Source organism: Globicephala melas, chromosome X (assembly GCF_963455315.2).
Source record: "Globicephala melas chromosome X, mGloMel1.2, whole genome shotgun sequence".
In the NCBI taxonomy this organism is placed as follows: domain Eukaryota; kingdom Metazoa; phylum Chordata; class Mammalia; order Artiodactyla; family Delphinidae; genus Globicephala; species Globicephala melas.
Genome location: NC_083335.1, coordinates 16,541,483 through 16,557,838, shown reverse-complemented (window position 1 = coordinate 16,557,838; position 16,356 = coordinate 16,541,483). Strand labels below are relative to the sequence as shown.

The 16,356-nt window shown below is 41.2% G+C and overlaps 1 protein-coding gene across 8 annotated transcripts in view; it reads left to right on the top strand.

Annotated features, from left to right (window-relative positions):
- The window catches only part of ARHGEF6 (Rac/Cdc42 guanine nucleotide exchange factor 6), a 165,898-nt gene that overhangs the window by 51,691 nt on the left and 97,851 nt on the right, over positions 1 to 16,356 (top strand). For all 8 annotated transcript variants that reach the window (XM_060292531.1, XM_030845013.3, XM_070044698.1 and 5 more), the window contains one exon: positions 4,290 to 4,360. In XM_060292531.1, coding sequence (XP_060148514.1) covers positions 4,290 to 4,360 — 71 coding nt within the window. The remainder of the gene's footprint in view (positions 1 to 4,289; positions 4,361 to 16,356) is intronic.

Here is a 16,356-nt window from a genome sequence, read left to right as displayed (position 1 = left end):
GTCCTGCCACTCCCTTCTGGCTTGCAGAGTTTCTGCTGAAAGATCAGCTGTTAACCTTATGGGGATTCCCTTGTGTGTTATTTGTTGTTTTTCCCTTCCTGCTTTTAATATGTTTTCTTTGTATTTAATTTTTGACAGTTTGATTAATATGTGTCTTGGCATATTTCTCCTTGGGTTTATCCTGTATGGGACTCTCTGTGCTTCCTGGACTTGATTAACTATTTCCTTTCCCATATTAGGGAAGTTTTCAACTACAATCTCTTCAAATATCTTCTCAGTCCCTTTCTTTTTCTCTTCTTCTTCTGGAACCCCTATAATTCGAATGTTGGTGCGTTTAATGTTGTCCCAGAGGTCTCTGAGACTGTCCTCAGTTCTTTTCATTCTTTTTTCTTTATTCTGCTCTGCAGTAGTTATTTCCACTATTTTATCTTCCAGGTCACTTATCCATTCTTCTGCCTCAGTTATTCTGCTATTGATCCCATGTAGAGTATTTTTTATTTCATTTATTGTGTTGTTCATCATTGTTTGTTTCAGCTTTAGTTCTTCTAGGTCCTTTTTAAATGTTTCTTGCATTTTGTCCATTCTATTTCCAAGATTTTGGATCATCTTTACTATCATTATTCTGAATTCTTTTTCAGGTAGACTGCCTATTTCCTCTTCATTTGTTAGGTCTAGTGGGTTTTTATCTTGCTCCTTCGTCTGTTGTGTGTTTTTCTGTCTTCTTATTTTGCTTATCTTACTGTGTTTGGGGTCTCGTTTTTGCAGGCTGCAGGCTTGCAGTTCCCGTTGTTTTTGGTGTCTGTCCCCAGTGGCTAAGTTTGGTTCAGTGGGTTGTGTAGGCTTCCTGGTGGAAGGGACTAGTGCCTGTGTTCTGGTGCATGAGGCTGAATCTTGTCTTTCTGGTGGGCAGGTTCACGTCTGGTGGTGTGTTTTGGGGTGTCTGTGGACTTATTATGATTTTGGGCAGCCTCTCTGCTAATGGGTGCAGTTGTGTTCCTGTCTTGCTAGTTGTTTGGCATAGGATGTCCAGCACTGTAGCTTGCTGTTCATTGAGTGAAGCTGGGTGCTGGTGTTGAGATGGAGATCTCTGGGAGATTTTCACCATTTGATATTATGTAGAGCTGGGAGGTCTCTTGTGGACCAGTGTCCTGAAGTTGGCTCTCCCACCTCAGAGGCACAGCACTGACTCCTTGCTGCAGCACCAAGAGCCTTTCATCCACACGGCTCAGAATAAAAGGTAGAAAAAGTAGAAAGAAAGAATTAGTAGAAGTAGAAAGAAAGAAAGGAGGGAGGGAGGGAGGAAGGAAGGAAGGAGGGAAGGAGGAAAAAAGAAAGAAAGAAAGAAGATAAAGTAAAATAAAATAAAGTAAGATAAAATATAATAAAGTTATTGAAATAAAAACATAATTATTAAGAAAAAAGAACAAAAACAAAGAAACAAACGAACAAAAAAACGGACGGATAGAACCCTAGGACAACTGGTGGAAGCAAAGCTATACAGCATAAATCTTGCTCTCAAAGTCCACGTCCTCAATTTGGGATGATTCGTTTTGTATTGATGTATTCCACAGACATCAAGTTGATTGTGGAGCTTTAATCCGCTGCTTCTGCGGCTGCTGGGAGAGATTTCCCTTTCTCTTCTTTGTTCCCACACCTTCCGGGGCTCAGCTTTCGATTTGGCCCCGCCTGTGCGTGTAGGTCGCTGGAGGGCGTCTGTTTTTTGCTCAGACAGGATGGGGTTAAAGGAGCCGCTGATTCGGGGGCTCTGGCTCACTCAGGGCGGGGGGGAGGGAGGGGCACGGAGTGCAGGGCGGGGGGGGGGGGGAGGGAGGGGCACGGAGTGCAGGGCGGGCCTGCGGCGGCAGAGGCCGGCGTGACGTTGCACCAGCCTGAGGCACGCCGCGCGTTCTCCCGGGTAAGTTGTCCCTGGATCCCGGGACCCTGGCAGTGGCGGGCTGCACAGGCTCCCGGAAGGGGGGTGTGGAGAGTGACCTGTGCTCGCACACAGGCTTCTTGGTGGCGGCAGCAGCAGCCTTAGCATCTCATGCCCGTCTCTGGGGTCCGCGCTTTTAGCCGTGGCTCGCGCCCGTCTCTCGAGCTCCTTTAAGCAGCACTCTTAATCCCCTCTGCTCGCGCACCAGGAAACAAAGAGGGAAGAAAAAGTCTCTTGCCTTTTCGGCAGGTCCAGACTTTTCCCCGGACTCCCTCCCGGCCAGCCGAGGCGCACTAACCCCTTCAGGCTGTGTTCACGCCGCCAACCCCAGTCCTTTCCCTGCGCTCCGACCGAAGCCCGAGCCTCAGCTCGCAGCCCCGCCCGCCCCAGCGGGTGAGCAGACAAGCCTCTCGGGCTGGTGAGTGCCGGTCGGCCCTGATCCTCTGTGCGGGAATCTCCCCGCTTTGCCCTCCGCACCCCTGTTGCTGTGCTCTCCTCCGCGGCGCCGAAGCTTTCCCCCTCCGCCACCCGCAGTCTCCGCCCGCGAAGGGGCTTCCTAGTGTGTGGAAACTTTTCCTCCTTCACAGCTCTCTCCCACTGGTGCAGGTCCCGTCCCTATCCTTTTGTCTCTGTTTATTCTGTTTTCTTTTTCCCTACCCAGGTACGTGGGGGGTTTCTTGCCTTTTGGGAGGTCTGAGGTCTCTGCCAGCGTTCAGTAGGTGTTCTGTAGGAGTTGTTCCACGTGTAGATGTATTTCTGGTGTATCTGTGGGGAGGAAGGTGATCTCCGCGTCTTACTCTTCCGCCATCTTCCCGGAAGCCGGGCCTACTTTTCGTTGCGGTGCGTGGGCTTCTCATTGCGGTGGCTTCTCTTGTTGTGTAGCAGGGCTCTAGGCGCACGGGCTTCAGTAGTTGTGGCACGTGGGTTCAGCAGTTGTGACTCACGAGCTCTAGAGCACAGGCTCAGTAGTTGTGGCACACGGGCTTATTTGGTCTGCCGCATGTGGGATTTTCCCGGACCAGGGCTCGAACCCATGTCCCCTGCATTAGCAGGAGGATTCTTAACCAGTGTGCCACCAGGGAAGCCCCTAAATTTATTTCATTTAGAGTGTAAATATATGCCACAGAGTACTGTGGTGTTTGAGAGGGGCTAGCATAGGATATTCTGAAAACCAGTCAGGTCTGTTTAGGATTTTCAGTTCTAATAAAATTGTGGGTTATTGTACTAGATATAGTATTTATTATATAAACTATATTTCTTTAAATACTGTATGACAGAAGTGTGTGTTTACGTACTCATAGAACTCATCAGAAACCACATATAGAGATGTGGCACTAAAATTATTTGAATTATCTAATAAAATCTTAGGGGGTGTTAAAGCAGCTTAGTGTTTGGCTGTGAAACCAAGAAGTCTTGTATAGAGGCAGGGACATGCTGCATATTCTCCCAAATCTTCTTTCTTCTCTAGGCCCTTGGTACCTGAGTAATACCACTTTGCAAAATTCAGAGAGGGTATTAGGTGTAGTGAGAACCTATAACCTAAATGGCTTCTTTTTTTTGAATTTTATTTTATTTATTTTTTATATAGCAGGTTCTTATTAGTTATCTATTTTATACATATTAGTGTATATATGGGTAAGATGAACTTTGTAAAAGAAAGGCATCTTTTTATAGCACAGCATAATGATATTAAAATGATACATAAAAGAAGAATTTTCTGCTAGTTTTCAGTGTATTCAAGATTCTGATTATTTTGGTTTTGGCACAATAGACAGCCCTAAGAAAGGATGGCTGCTATTATTCTTGTATAGTAAGTTGCAAGATACAAATATACATATTTGGTTAGCATTGGCTTTGCTTATCTGTTTTGAATAAGTTGAATGGAGAGGCAGACTGGAGTGAAGAAACAGCCCAAACTGGAACTGAAATTCTTGCCTTGACCCTGTCATTAAGAAAGTCTAGGGCTTCCCTGGTGACGCAGTGGTTGAGAGTCCGCCTGCCGATGCAGGGGACACGGGTTCGTGCCCCGGTCCGGGAAGATCCCACATGCCGCGGAGCGGCTGGGCCCGTGAGCCATGGCCGCTGAGCCTGCGCGTCCGGAGCCTGTGCTCCGCAATGGAAGAGGCCACAACAGTGAGAGGCCCGCGTACCGCAAAAAAAAAACAAAAAACAAAAAAAAAACCTCTAGCTTGACCAGCTGTAGTTTAGTAAGATTATACTTTCACTTATTTGGGAATGTACATTTCCACTGAGCCTTCCACTTGACAATATTTATAGTATGTTAGTTGCCCTATGTTATAAACTGTTCATCTTACACCAGTATAATATTAACATAATTTAAATGTCTTTTTCACAGAGAGACCTCTCTCCCCCAAGGCTGTGAAAGGATTTGAAACTACTCCACTTACCAAGAATTATTATACTGTGGTGAGTGTTCAGATGATGAACAAAAATTTTCTTGACTCTCTACATGGAGAACCCCTGATGTGTTGAGGCGACACCAGTGGAAGACTGGAGAAAGTTGCATTGCAAGGGTCTCCACTAATGACAGTGGAGCTCTTTTATTTGTAGGCTTGTTACAGATGTCTAGAAGTTTTACAACCACTGTACTGAGAAATTCAAGGGTAGCACAAAGGTTCAGAGCAAGGTCTACTAAACTGCAGCAAAAGAGAAATCAGCTAATATGTAGACATTATGGGGAAATTTAGCAGTTAGATCTAGCCTTACCAGATAGTTAGGAGGTGAATTCCCAAGTTCCTCTAATGCAATACGTTTTAAGTGATTGCATACTGTGATTTTATTTTAGAATCAATCAACCAGTTACGATAGCCTCTGAAATATTATCAACCTTGTTCTTGAGGAGAGCCCAAAGGGAAGACTGCCCTTTGGCACAGAGGGAGGAATGAGATGGCTCTGGCTTGAGCACAGATATGTCAAAATATATTAGCTATAAATAGGGCATGTGCAATACTCAAAATAAGTTCCCATTTGAAAAAGAAATCGTATCCTTTTCCTTAATCTACTCTCTGCTTTCCTCCATGTCTCCTTTCCAGACTTGGCCCAGTCAGCAATGAAAAGGTCAAGTCATCATGACCTCTAAGTCTCCCTGTCTAGCATCCCTGTCATCTTCCCCATCACAGCTGAAATACAGTTTCACTTTTCACCCAATGCTCTATGTGCATTTGTACTATGTGCTTCTTTCATGTGTCCATGGATAAACAGTTTTTATTTTTATTTTTAAATTTTATTTTATTTTTGGCCGCACCACACGGCTTGTGGGACCTTAGTTCCCCGACCAGGGATCGAACCCGTGCCCCCTGCAGTAGAAGTGTGGAGTCCTAATCACTGGACTGACAGGGAAGTCCCTAAACAGTTTTTAAATCTCTCTATACATTTGGTTTCAAAAAATGGAATTTCATTCTTCAGTGCATTTGCTCTGTAATGATGACATGAACAGTAGTTGGCATGAAGAATCAAGTAAGAGCTTCATAGGTAACCTGGACAATAATCATAGGGGATAATTTTGTCACTGTTCTTCCTCTTACATTTCCGAGGTTAAAACGTTACCCAACAGAGCTAGGCTCCCTTCTCTCTTCATCCCTGATCACTTTTTCTTTTTAAACTGGCAGTATTTTGATGCCTTTTTTTCCTACACCTATATAGCTATATATCATTACATAGTTGCAATCATACTATATACACAATTTGTGTCCTGAGTTGTCACTTAACATTATATCATTTTCAATTATTTATTTACCTTCTATTTCCTTTTTTTCTTCCAGTTTTATTGACATATAATTGACATGCAGCACTGTGTAAGTTTAAGGTGTACAGCATACTGATGTGACTTACATACATCATGAAATGATGACCCCAATCAGTCATTGAATATCCATCATCTCATAGAGTTACAAAATTTAAAAAATAAAAAAAAATGTTTTCCTTGTGATGAGAACTCCTCAGGATTTACTCTCAACAACTGTCATGAAGAGCATACAACAGTCAATTGTATTTATCATGTTGTACATTACATCCCTAGTACTTATTTATCTTAAAACTGCAAGTTTGTACCTTTTGACCACCTTCACATAATTCCCCCCTGCCTCTGGTTCTGACCACTTTTAGCTTCCAGGCGACCCCCAAGGATTTAATTTTTAACAGAAGGGCACAGTCAAATGGTAGGTGAAAGTGTTACCGTAGCTGCTTCTCCCTGCGGACCTGGAGCACACCATCGCTCTGCTTTCAGTCTCTCTCTGCCTCTGCTGAGTCTACCAATTTAAAATGCTGGGATTATCCAAGGCAGACTAACCTCTGTGATTCTTATGGGCGTTATGTAAACCCCATATATACTATATACCAACTCTGGACGTACTGTAGTTTCTCTTTTATTTTTTAATTAATTTTATTTTTGGCTGTGTTGAGTCTTTTTGCTGCCCGCGGGCTTTCTGTAGTCATGGCGAGCGGGGGCTACTCTTTGTTGCGGTGCATGGGCTTCTCACTGTGGTGGCTTCTCTTGTTGTGGAGCACGGGCTCTAGGGTGTGCGGGCTTCAGTAGTTGCAGCATGCGGGCTCAGTAGTTGTGCCTTGTGGGCTCTAGAGTGCAGGCTCAGTAGTTGTGGCACATGGGCTTAGTTGCTCCGTGGCATGTGGGATCTTCCTGGACCAGGGCTCGAACCCATGTGCCCTGCATTGGCAGGCGGATTCTCAACCACTGTGCCACCAGGGAAGCCCCTGTACTGTAGTTTCTATCACCCATCTCCTGTTGGAGTTCATGTACATTATTTCTGGTTCCTCGCAATTATAAACAATTCTGCAGTGAACATCCTGTGTGTGTAACTTTGGCAAAGTATATAAAGATCTGTGAGGTGAAAAAAAAAAAGATCTGTGAGGTGGATTCCTAGAAGTTAAATTGTTGAGCCAAAATATATATATATGTATTTAAATTTTGATAGATTTTGTCTCAAACCAAACTTAATAAAACAGAAGGTCTTGGAGAGCCCATGATGGCCTGGGAAGGAACTGTAGAGCTGTGGTGTAAATATTGCTGAATTATTGAGACCAGTTAGACATGTTGTTGTAACTAGATATGCATGTGAAGGGATTTGGGTTGATTGTTGGTGTTTTTTTCTAATTCACATTTTTGAGTATTTAGGCAAATTTTTAGCAGCAACTAATTCAAAATATGTTCTGAGTGTTCTGATTGCCCTCCCAATCTGTGTTGAATACCTTAGACAAACCAAAATAATTCTAGCTCACCCACAGTATTTGGAGACCTGGAAAATCAAGTTCACCCACATGTAAGACGTCCGCATCTGATCTTTTTTTCTTTGGTAAAAATGTAACAAATTTTATTTCCCATATGATCTTATATTAACTCTTATCCTCTCTAAGAGTCAGTAATTGTAGACATTATCTGTTGCTAGTACTATAAGGGCAGTAGTGACTAATTTTTACTTCATTTTTTTTAAAACAGGAAGTATTTCTTTTCTGACTACATAACATTATGTAAACAATGATTTTAAAAAAGTCAGACAGTTCAGGAAAAGTATAAAGAAGAAAATAAATATCACCTGTAATCCCACCACTCAGAGATGATCACTATTAACATCTTGGTGAATCTCATGACAATCTTTCTTTGAGGTAGATGTCTATGTGTGTGTGTGCGTGTGCGCGTGTGTGCACACGTGTGCACATATATACATATATATTGCCTATGACGTGTGTGTGTGTGTGTATTTTAAACAGAAATTATGTATTCTTCATTATTTCTCCTTCATGGAGATTTTTCTATTCTCAGACCCTGACAATACCGTCGCTGACCAGACCTGTTCTTATGCTCTTGCATTCAGCGAGTCCTTGCTAGTCCAAATGCTTCCTTTATTTTGGTCATGTGTATTAGTCAGGGTTCTCCAGAGAGACAGAACCAACAGGATCCATATAAAGAGATTTACTGTAAGTAATTGGCTCCCGTGATTATGGAGGCTGAGAAGTCCCACGATCTGCCATGTGTAAGCTGAAGACCCAGGACAGATGGTGGTATAGTTCGGTACAAGTCCACAGGCCTGAGAACCAGGAGAGCTAATGGTGTAAATTCCAGTCCTTGGGTAGAGGACTGATGTCCCAGCTCAAGAAGTCAGGCAGAGTGAGCAAATTCTCCCTTCCTCCACCTTTTTGTTCTATATGGGCCCTCAACAGATTGGATGATGCCTACACATATTGGGGAGGGCAATCTGCTTTACTCAGGCTACTGATTCAAAGGCTCATCTCATCTGGAAACACCCTCACAGACATGCCCAGAAATATTATTTAATCTGGGCACCTCGTGACCCAGACAAGTTGACACATAAAATTAACTGTCGTATCCTGTAAACTTGGGCAGGATAGAGACCTCTTGGAATTTGCAAGTCTGCAGACGTTCTCTCCCCTTTTTCAGGTTTCCAAGGGATTGTCTGCTGATTTCAGCCCCATTTAGGCCTCGATATGCTTCTGGTGGCACATCAGTTTTGAAATGTTTAGAAGTTCTCCGGTGTCATCACGAGTGGCATGGGGTACCCAACTCAGACCTGCATCTTCCATGAGGCTTTTTTTTTTAAAGCTCAAAAAACCTTGGATTAAAAGGAAGTCATCAACAAAATACAAAATATTTAGCACTGAATGATGATGTAAACAGTACATGTCAAAAAGTAGTTTCCTTCCTTCCTGCCTTCTTCAGAGGGGCATGTTTAATGCATCTAACTGAGGCTTGGCCTCTCCTGGCCCGTTGTTTTGAATGAGAGTTTAGCTCATCCTTTAGGGACATGGCAGCCTAGAGGCTTTTGCTGCTCCTGACCTTGCTTCCTTCATTGTCCTCAGAATTCACTGCCATTTGTTAAACTTCTCTTACTACTGAGGAAAAGCATATCATTTTCTCTGAATTATTTTTCTAATAATCTTCTCATTGGCTCTCTTTGCCTATTGTAAGTTGATGTTACATGCCAGGAGGGATTAAAAAATTAATAATAAGCACAACAAAGAAAATGGTAACTATGAGAGGTGATGGATGTGTTAATTAGCTTGATTGTAGTGATCATTTCACAGTGTATACATATATCAAAATATCAAGTTGTATACCTTGAATATATACAATTTTTATTTGTCAATTAGACCTCAATAAAACTAAAAAAAAGAAAAGAAAAGAAAGAGGAATCTATGTAGCTTAGTTGTCAGGCTTAATTTGCATGCAGTGCTTAGGTCTTGGCACCCATGGTCTCACTGGGAAGACAGGACAGACATGATGGTATAAGCCACGTGGCAGACAGTGATGTCAAGTTATAAACTGTCCTAAAATGAGTTGCTCCAAATGTGGTTGGGGGATCTTTTGCATTTGAAAGCCCCCAGGGAGACTGTTAAAACTGCAGATATCTGGTCTCCACATCTGGCTTGTTACATCAGAATCTCTGGCAATAGGTCCCAGGAAACAGCATTTTTAACACCCCCTCAGCCCCCTTCTCTCCATCCCCCCCGAGGTGAGCTGATACTCACTAAACTAAAATTTGAGAACCAATAAAGGGAAAGGTTGAATGGGAGAGAGGATTGATGCCATGTCAGGACTTAGATAAGCAGAGAAGAGCTGGAAGGGAAATCAGGCAGGGGGAACCCTGTGAGCACATTCATCCAGGCAAGAATGTGCGTGCCTGCAGTCCGTCCCTGCAGGTCACAGAATGGACTGCGTTCTCTTCTATCCCCATCAAAATGCCTCTCGGAGGGTGAAATTCTTATTTATTGCAACTGGTGCAGCCCAATGTAAGAATGCAGTCCCTCGTGCTGCCACAAATAGGCCAGACTCACAATAATCCTAATATAGGCACACCTCAAAGGTATTGCCAGTTCAGTTCCAGACCATCACAATAAAGCGAGTTACATGAGTTGTTTGTTTTCCCAGTGCATATAAAAGTTATGTTTACACTTTACTGTAGTCTGTTAAGTGTGCAATGGCATTGTCTTAAAAAACAATGGACACACCTTATTTAAAAAAATTTTATTGCTAAAAAATGCTCGCCAACATCTGAGCCTTCAGCGAGTTGTAATCTTTTTGCAATAGTCACATCAAAGATCACTGGTCACATAACAAATATAATAATAATGAAAAGGTTTGGGGTATTGCGAGAATTACCAAAAGTGACACAGAGACATGAAGTGAGCAAATGCTGTTGGAAAAACGGCGCCAATAGACTTGCTTGATGCAGGGTTGCCACAAACCTTCCATTTGTGGAAAACCCACAATATCCGTGAAGCGCAATAAAGCAAAACGCAATAAAACGAGGTCTGCCTGTACTGAACTCTGGGGATGAGCATCTAGCTGCAGAGTGAGAGGTGACATTTCCCTACATCCAAATAGGAAAATATAATCAGTAAGGGCCAGTATTATTTATTTTTTCTAACTTTCTTCTCCTTTATTGTAACGTGTGGCAGATGTCTTACCAGAACCTCCGTGCGGTCGGAAAGGTGGGAAGAAATCTGAAACCCGTTCAATCACATCAGAATCCCAGGAAGCCTCCTGTAGTTCTTGCTTCTGCCACCCATCTTCTGTTTACCCCCCTTTTCTCTCTCACTCATCTATTTACCCACTTGCTCCCACCCTGAATTTTCTCTGCGTTTCTAGTGCTTATCTACCCTTCTAAAAGAAACTTTATTTTTTAGAGCAGTTCTAGGTTCACAGCAAAATTGATCCAAAGGTTGGAGATGTCCTGTATACCACCTACCCACACACATGCACAGGCTCCCCCAGGATCAGCATCTCCCACCAGCGTGGGACATTTGTGACAATTGATGAACCTACATTGACCCATCATTAGCACCAAAGTCCAGAGTTTACATTACCATTCACTCTTGGTGTTGGACATTCTATGGGTTTGGATAAATGTATAATGACACGTATCCACCATTACAGTGTTGTTCAGAGTAATTTCACTGCCCTAAAAAACCTCTGTGCACCCTCCCTTTTTTAAAACCACCAGCCTAAACTACCTTACACATCTATCCAGTTATTCCTTCTCTATATCCCCTATTCTTTTTTACCTACCCATTTCCTGCCTAACTCATCCATATCTTCCATCTGAGGTCAGGGAGGTGACAAGAGTTTTCAGAGTCCATCTCTGTTTTGCAGAATCTGTCCATAACAGGGCAAGAGTGCTGCTTGTTTTGTGAAAACCAAGGACCTGGAGGGGTGAAATTGATCACTGCACTTGAATGTAAACCGGCGAGCTCTTCTGCCATATACGTCAAATATGACATAAATACCGTAGTGTATTACCTTTACCCATCTCCTAGGAGTTTACCAGCATGAACCCATTTTTGCAGGCATCATACTTATCTCAGAATTCCTATAATATGATGGTTTTGCTTAGATTAAGGTTTCCTGGGGCCATTATAATCTTCCTTTATCATGGGGTGTATCTGTTTCCAGCTTTTGTTTATGCATTTTAGCCTCTTAAAATAATTTCTTCAGACTTATATGACTTGTTCCCTTATGGAAAACAGAGTTATAAAAATGAACTCACTCTAAAGCCTTTCCAGGAAATGGAGGAAATATATTTTACTGGAAAATCAATAGCCCAGGACGGAGGTACAAAAGGCCTCCACCTCTTTTTTCTATGGCTTCTCACCATCTGTTTTATTCTGAATTTAGTCAGAGGTTAATTGAGCAAAAGGATACTCTGTTGTCCTTGTGAAGATGGAGTCAGAGAGGCAAAGGCAATGTCTGAACACAGTCCATTTTAGTATTTGAGTGGATTTCATCTCGATCAGATTGTACTGCTCTGAAGTTGGTTGGCCTGCCAAACTGTTTGCGTTCTGACTCACCACTGAGGCCTTCTGTTTGGGAACACATAGCCTTCTCTGTCTGCTTCCCTTTTTATCCTTTTACAGTAGATGCCCTGTGGCCTGAAAAATAAAGAACCAGTCTCCGCAGTTCATCAGTTGGTCTTCTGAGATTGAGGAAAGCAATAAAAAGCCAAGTGAATTTGGGAGAGAATCCCAGGCATCCACCCTGATGAGCATTTCTACTAATCAAACCACAGCAAGGGCAATGCTATTTAGTACATCATCATTCAAACAAATTTTGCATTATTTAATGAAGGACTCATTAATCACCTGTGTCAATTTAGCTTGTAAAGTCAGCATTTAGCCACCCTCAAGACTTGCAACAATATGAGTTTAGTGTATGTTTCCATTCAGCTCTCCAGAACTTACTCAAAGGCAGCAGGGAGTGTCTGCCTTCCTACCTCCGTTTGTCCCATATGAGTGGTTCCAGCACAGATGGAACCCTTAGAAAGTGTGCTGCTTCGCCTAGCAATTAAATCCCCCGGAGCAGGACAGTTGGCACCTTTCTTGCAACATCTTAGTGCTTTCTCTTAAAGGAACTACCTGTGATAGCATTTTAAAGGAAGTTAAAATAATAAAACTGTTTCAATGGGGGGAGGAATGTTGAATTATAGCAACCATGGAATTAAAGCAGTGATGTTTAATTGTCTTAAAAATCACATTTTGTGATATAAATAATGTCCGTGAATTTTCTAATTTAAAAATTCCCTCAGGCAATGACTGTTTTGTTTTGTTTTTCTTTTTTTTCAATGGACATTATACTTTGGGTAGTGTGACAGTTACAGACAACAGTGCTTGAAAGCAAGGTTGAGGATGTGAGATGGCTCATTACCAGACATGGTCTCTTTAGAAAAATGTGAACAAAGGAGATGATGAGATGACTTCATTCTCTCCTGAATATAAGTGGGAAGCCAGGCCACCATCCTCTTTTTCCTCCAATACAAATACTGTAGACAAATGTTGCTAAAACGGTAGTCTGCCTATGAGTTTTACCTCTTAATAAAATGTGGTACTGTTGAATTCTAGTGCAGCTCTCTCCATTTTTAAGAATAAAAAAATGAATCCTAGTGCTGAGCATGAGTATAAATGATTATTTAACACATTGCAATGAACAGCAGCCCAGCTGGGCAGAGACCGCTAACAATGGACACATTTGAGTTTGGAAGGACACTACTGGATGAGGACTTGGAGTCAGAGAAAAAACAGAAAAGTTTCTATTAACAGATGAGAAATTTGTGCTTTGACTTTAAAATAACAACTATAATGACACATAATTCACACAGCACAAAAATCGCCACTTTAAAGTGTACAATTCACTGATTTTTAGTAAATTAACAGAGTTGTGTGATGATCACCACCATCTTACTTTCCAGCATTTTCATCACCTCAGTAAGAAACCCTGTACCCGTTTGTAGTCACTCCCTCCAGCCCTTGACAACCACTAATCGACTTTCCATCTCTATGGGTCTTCCCTATCCTGGATGTTTCATATAAATTGAATCATACAATATCTGTTCTTTTGTGTTTGACTTCTTTTTTAGCATAGTATTGTCAAGGTTCATCCATGTTGTAGAATGTATCAGTACTTCATTTTTTTTTCTTAAAGAAGGAAAGTATTTTTTTAATTAATTAATTTATTTGCCTGTGTCGGGTTTTAGTTGTGGCATACGGGATCTTCGTTGTGGTATGCAGGCTCGTAGTTGCAGTGCGCGGGCTCTTTAGTTGTGGTGTGCAGGCTCTAGAGTGCACAGGCTTAGCTGCCCCGCAGCATGTGGGATCTTAGTTTGCCGACCAGGGATCGAGCCTGTGCCCCCTGCATTGGAAGGCGGATTCTTAACCACTGGACCACCAGGGAAGTTCCTTCATTGCTTTTAATGACGGATTAAATCTTCCATATTATGGATATATACCAGGTTTTGTTTATGGACCTTTGGATTATTTCCACTTTTTGGTTATTATTTATAATGCTGCTGTGAAAATTGATGTGCAAATTTTTGCACAGACATATGTTTTCATTTCTCTAGGAGTGGAATTACTGGGTCATATAATAACTCTATGTCTAACTTTTTGAGGAACTGCCAAACTTTTCCACAGCAGTTACAATTTTTGATTTTCCCACCAGCAATGTATGAGGGTCCCAGTTTCTCCACACCCTCACCAACACTTGTTCTTTCTATTTTTTTCTTTTTATTATAGCCACCCTAATGAGTGTGAAGTAGTATTGTGGTTTTGATTAGCATTTCCCTAATGGTTAACTATGTTGAGTATCTTTTTATGTGCTTATTGGCCATTTGTATATCTTCTTTGGAGAAATGTCTATTTAAATCCTTGGCCAACTTTTAACTGATTATTGTTGAGTTGTAAGAGTCCTTTATATATTCTGAATAGTAGAACCTTTTCAAATATATGATTTGTAGATATTTTCCCCATTCTGTGGGTTGTCTTTTTACTTTCTTGATAATGTCCTGTGATACATAAAAGTTTTCAATTTTCATGAATTTCAGTTTATCTGTTTTTTCTCTTGTTGCTTGTGCTTTTGGTGTCATCCAAGAATCCATTGCTGAATTCAAGATCAGGAAGATTTCCTCCTCTGTTTTCTTCTAAGAGTTTTGTAGTTTTAACTCTTGAATCCATTTTGAGTTAATTTTTGTATATGGTGTGAAGTAGGAGTAATTCTTTCTTTGTATGTAGTTATTCAGTGGTCCCAGCACCACTTTTTTTTTCTTTAAAGAGGGATTGCACAATCAAAGGGTACATGTGTTTTTTGTTTTTGTTTTTTGGTTGTTTTTATTTATTTAATTTATTTTTGGCTACGTTGGGTCTTTGTTGCTGTGCACGGGCCTTCTTTAGTTGCGGAGAGTGCAGGCTACTCTTCTTTGCGGTGCCTGGGCTTCTCGTTGCGGTGGCTTCTCTTGTTGCGGAGCACGGGCTCTAGGCGCGTGGGCTTCAGTAGTTGTGGCACACGGGTTCAGTAGTTGTGGCTCACAAGCTCTAGAGCACAGGCTCAGTAGTTGTGGCGCATGGGCTTAGTTGCTCTGCAGCATGTGAGATCTTCCTGGACCAGGGATTGAACCTGTGTCCCCTGCATTGGCAGGTGGATTCCCAACCACTGCACCACCAGGGAAGTCCCAGCACCACTTTTTATATACCTTTTTTTAAACTTTTTATTTTGTGTTGGAGTATAGTTGATTAACAATGTTGTGTTAGTTTCAAGTGTACAGCAAAGTGATTCAATTATACATATACATATATCTATTCTTTATCAAATTCTTTTCCCATTTAGCCAGAACCATTTTTTGAAAAGACTACTCTTTCCTTATTGGAAGTTCACAGCACTCTTGTCAAAAATAAGTTCACCATGAGTTCATTTCTGGACTCTCAATTCTATTCCATTGGTCTATATATCTATTTTATACCAGTACTAAACTGTCTTGTTACTGAAGCTTTTTAGTAAGTTTTGAAATTGAGAAGTATACACTCTAACTTTGTACACTCTTCTTTGCCAGGATTTTAAGTGTTTGTGAAGGATTGATGTGAATTCTTTAAATTTTTGGTAGAATTAATCAATAAAGCAATCTCATCCTGGGCTTTAACTTATGGGAAGTTGTTTTGAATATTAATTCAATCTCTTTACTTGTTATAGAGATATTCAGATTTTCTACCTCTTTGTGAGTCAGTTTTGGTAGCTTGTGTAGTTTTAGAATTTTTTTTTTTACTTTTTTAGTGATTGCCCTAGAGTTTGCAATATACATTTAGAACTAGTCCAAGTCCACTTTCAAATAACACTGTATTGCTTCACAGGTACAAGTGCAAGTACTTTACAATAACAAAGTGTTCCTAATCCCTCCTTCCTATCCCTTGTATCATTGCTGTCATTCATTTCACTTATACATAAGCACACATAAGCATTTTATATATATATATATATAATCTAATACATTGTTTCTATTATTATTTTGAACAAACTGTTATCTGTTTGATCAATTAAGAAGAAAAATAAAAGTTTTTTATTGAGGTATAGTTGATTTACAGAAAAATAAGTTTTTATTTGATCTTCACTTATTCCTTCTTTCATGCTTTCTTTCTTTATGTAGATCTGTTTCTAACCTATAACATCTTCTTTCTCTCTGATCTTTATTTTTTATTTTATTTTTTTAACATCTTTATTGGAGTGTAATTGCTTTACATTGTTCTGTTAGTTTCTGCTGTATAACAAAGTGAATCAGCTATACGTATACTTATATCCCCATATCCCCTCCCTCTTGCATCTGCCTCCCACCCTCCCTATCCCACCCGAACTTAATTTTTTTTATTTTTAAAAATTTTAAATATTTATTTATTTGGCTGCGCTGCGTCTTAGTTGCAGCAGGCGGGATCTTCGTTGTGGCATGCGAACTCTTAGTTGCAGCATGTGGGATCTAGTTCCCTGACCAGGGATTGAACCTGGGCCCCCTGCATTGGGAGCACAGAGTCTTAGCCACTGGACCACCAGGGAAGTCCCTCTCTGAACTTTAAAAAAAAAAAAACCCACTTTTTGCAAAGCAGGTCTGCTGGCCAGAAAA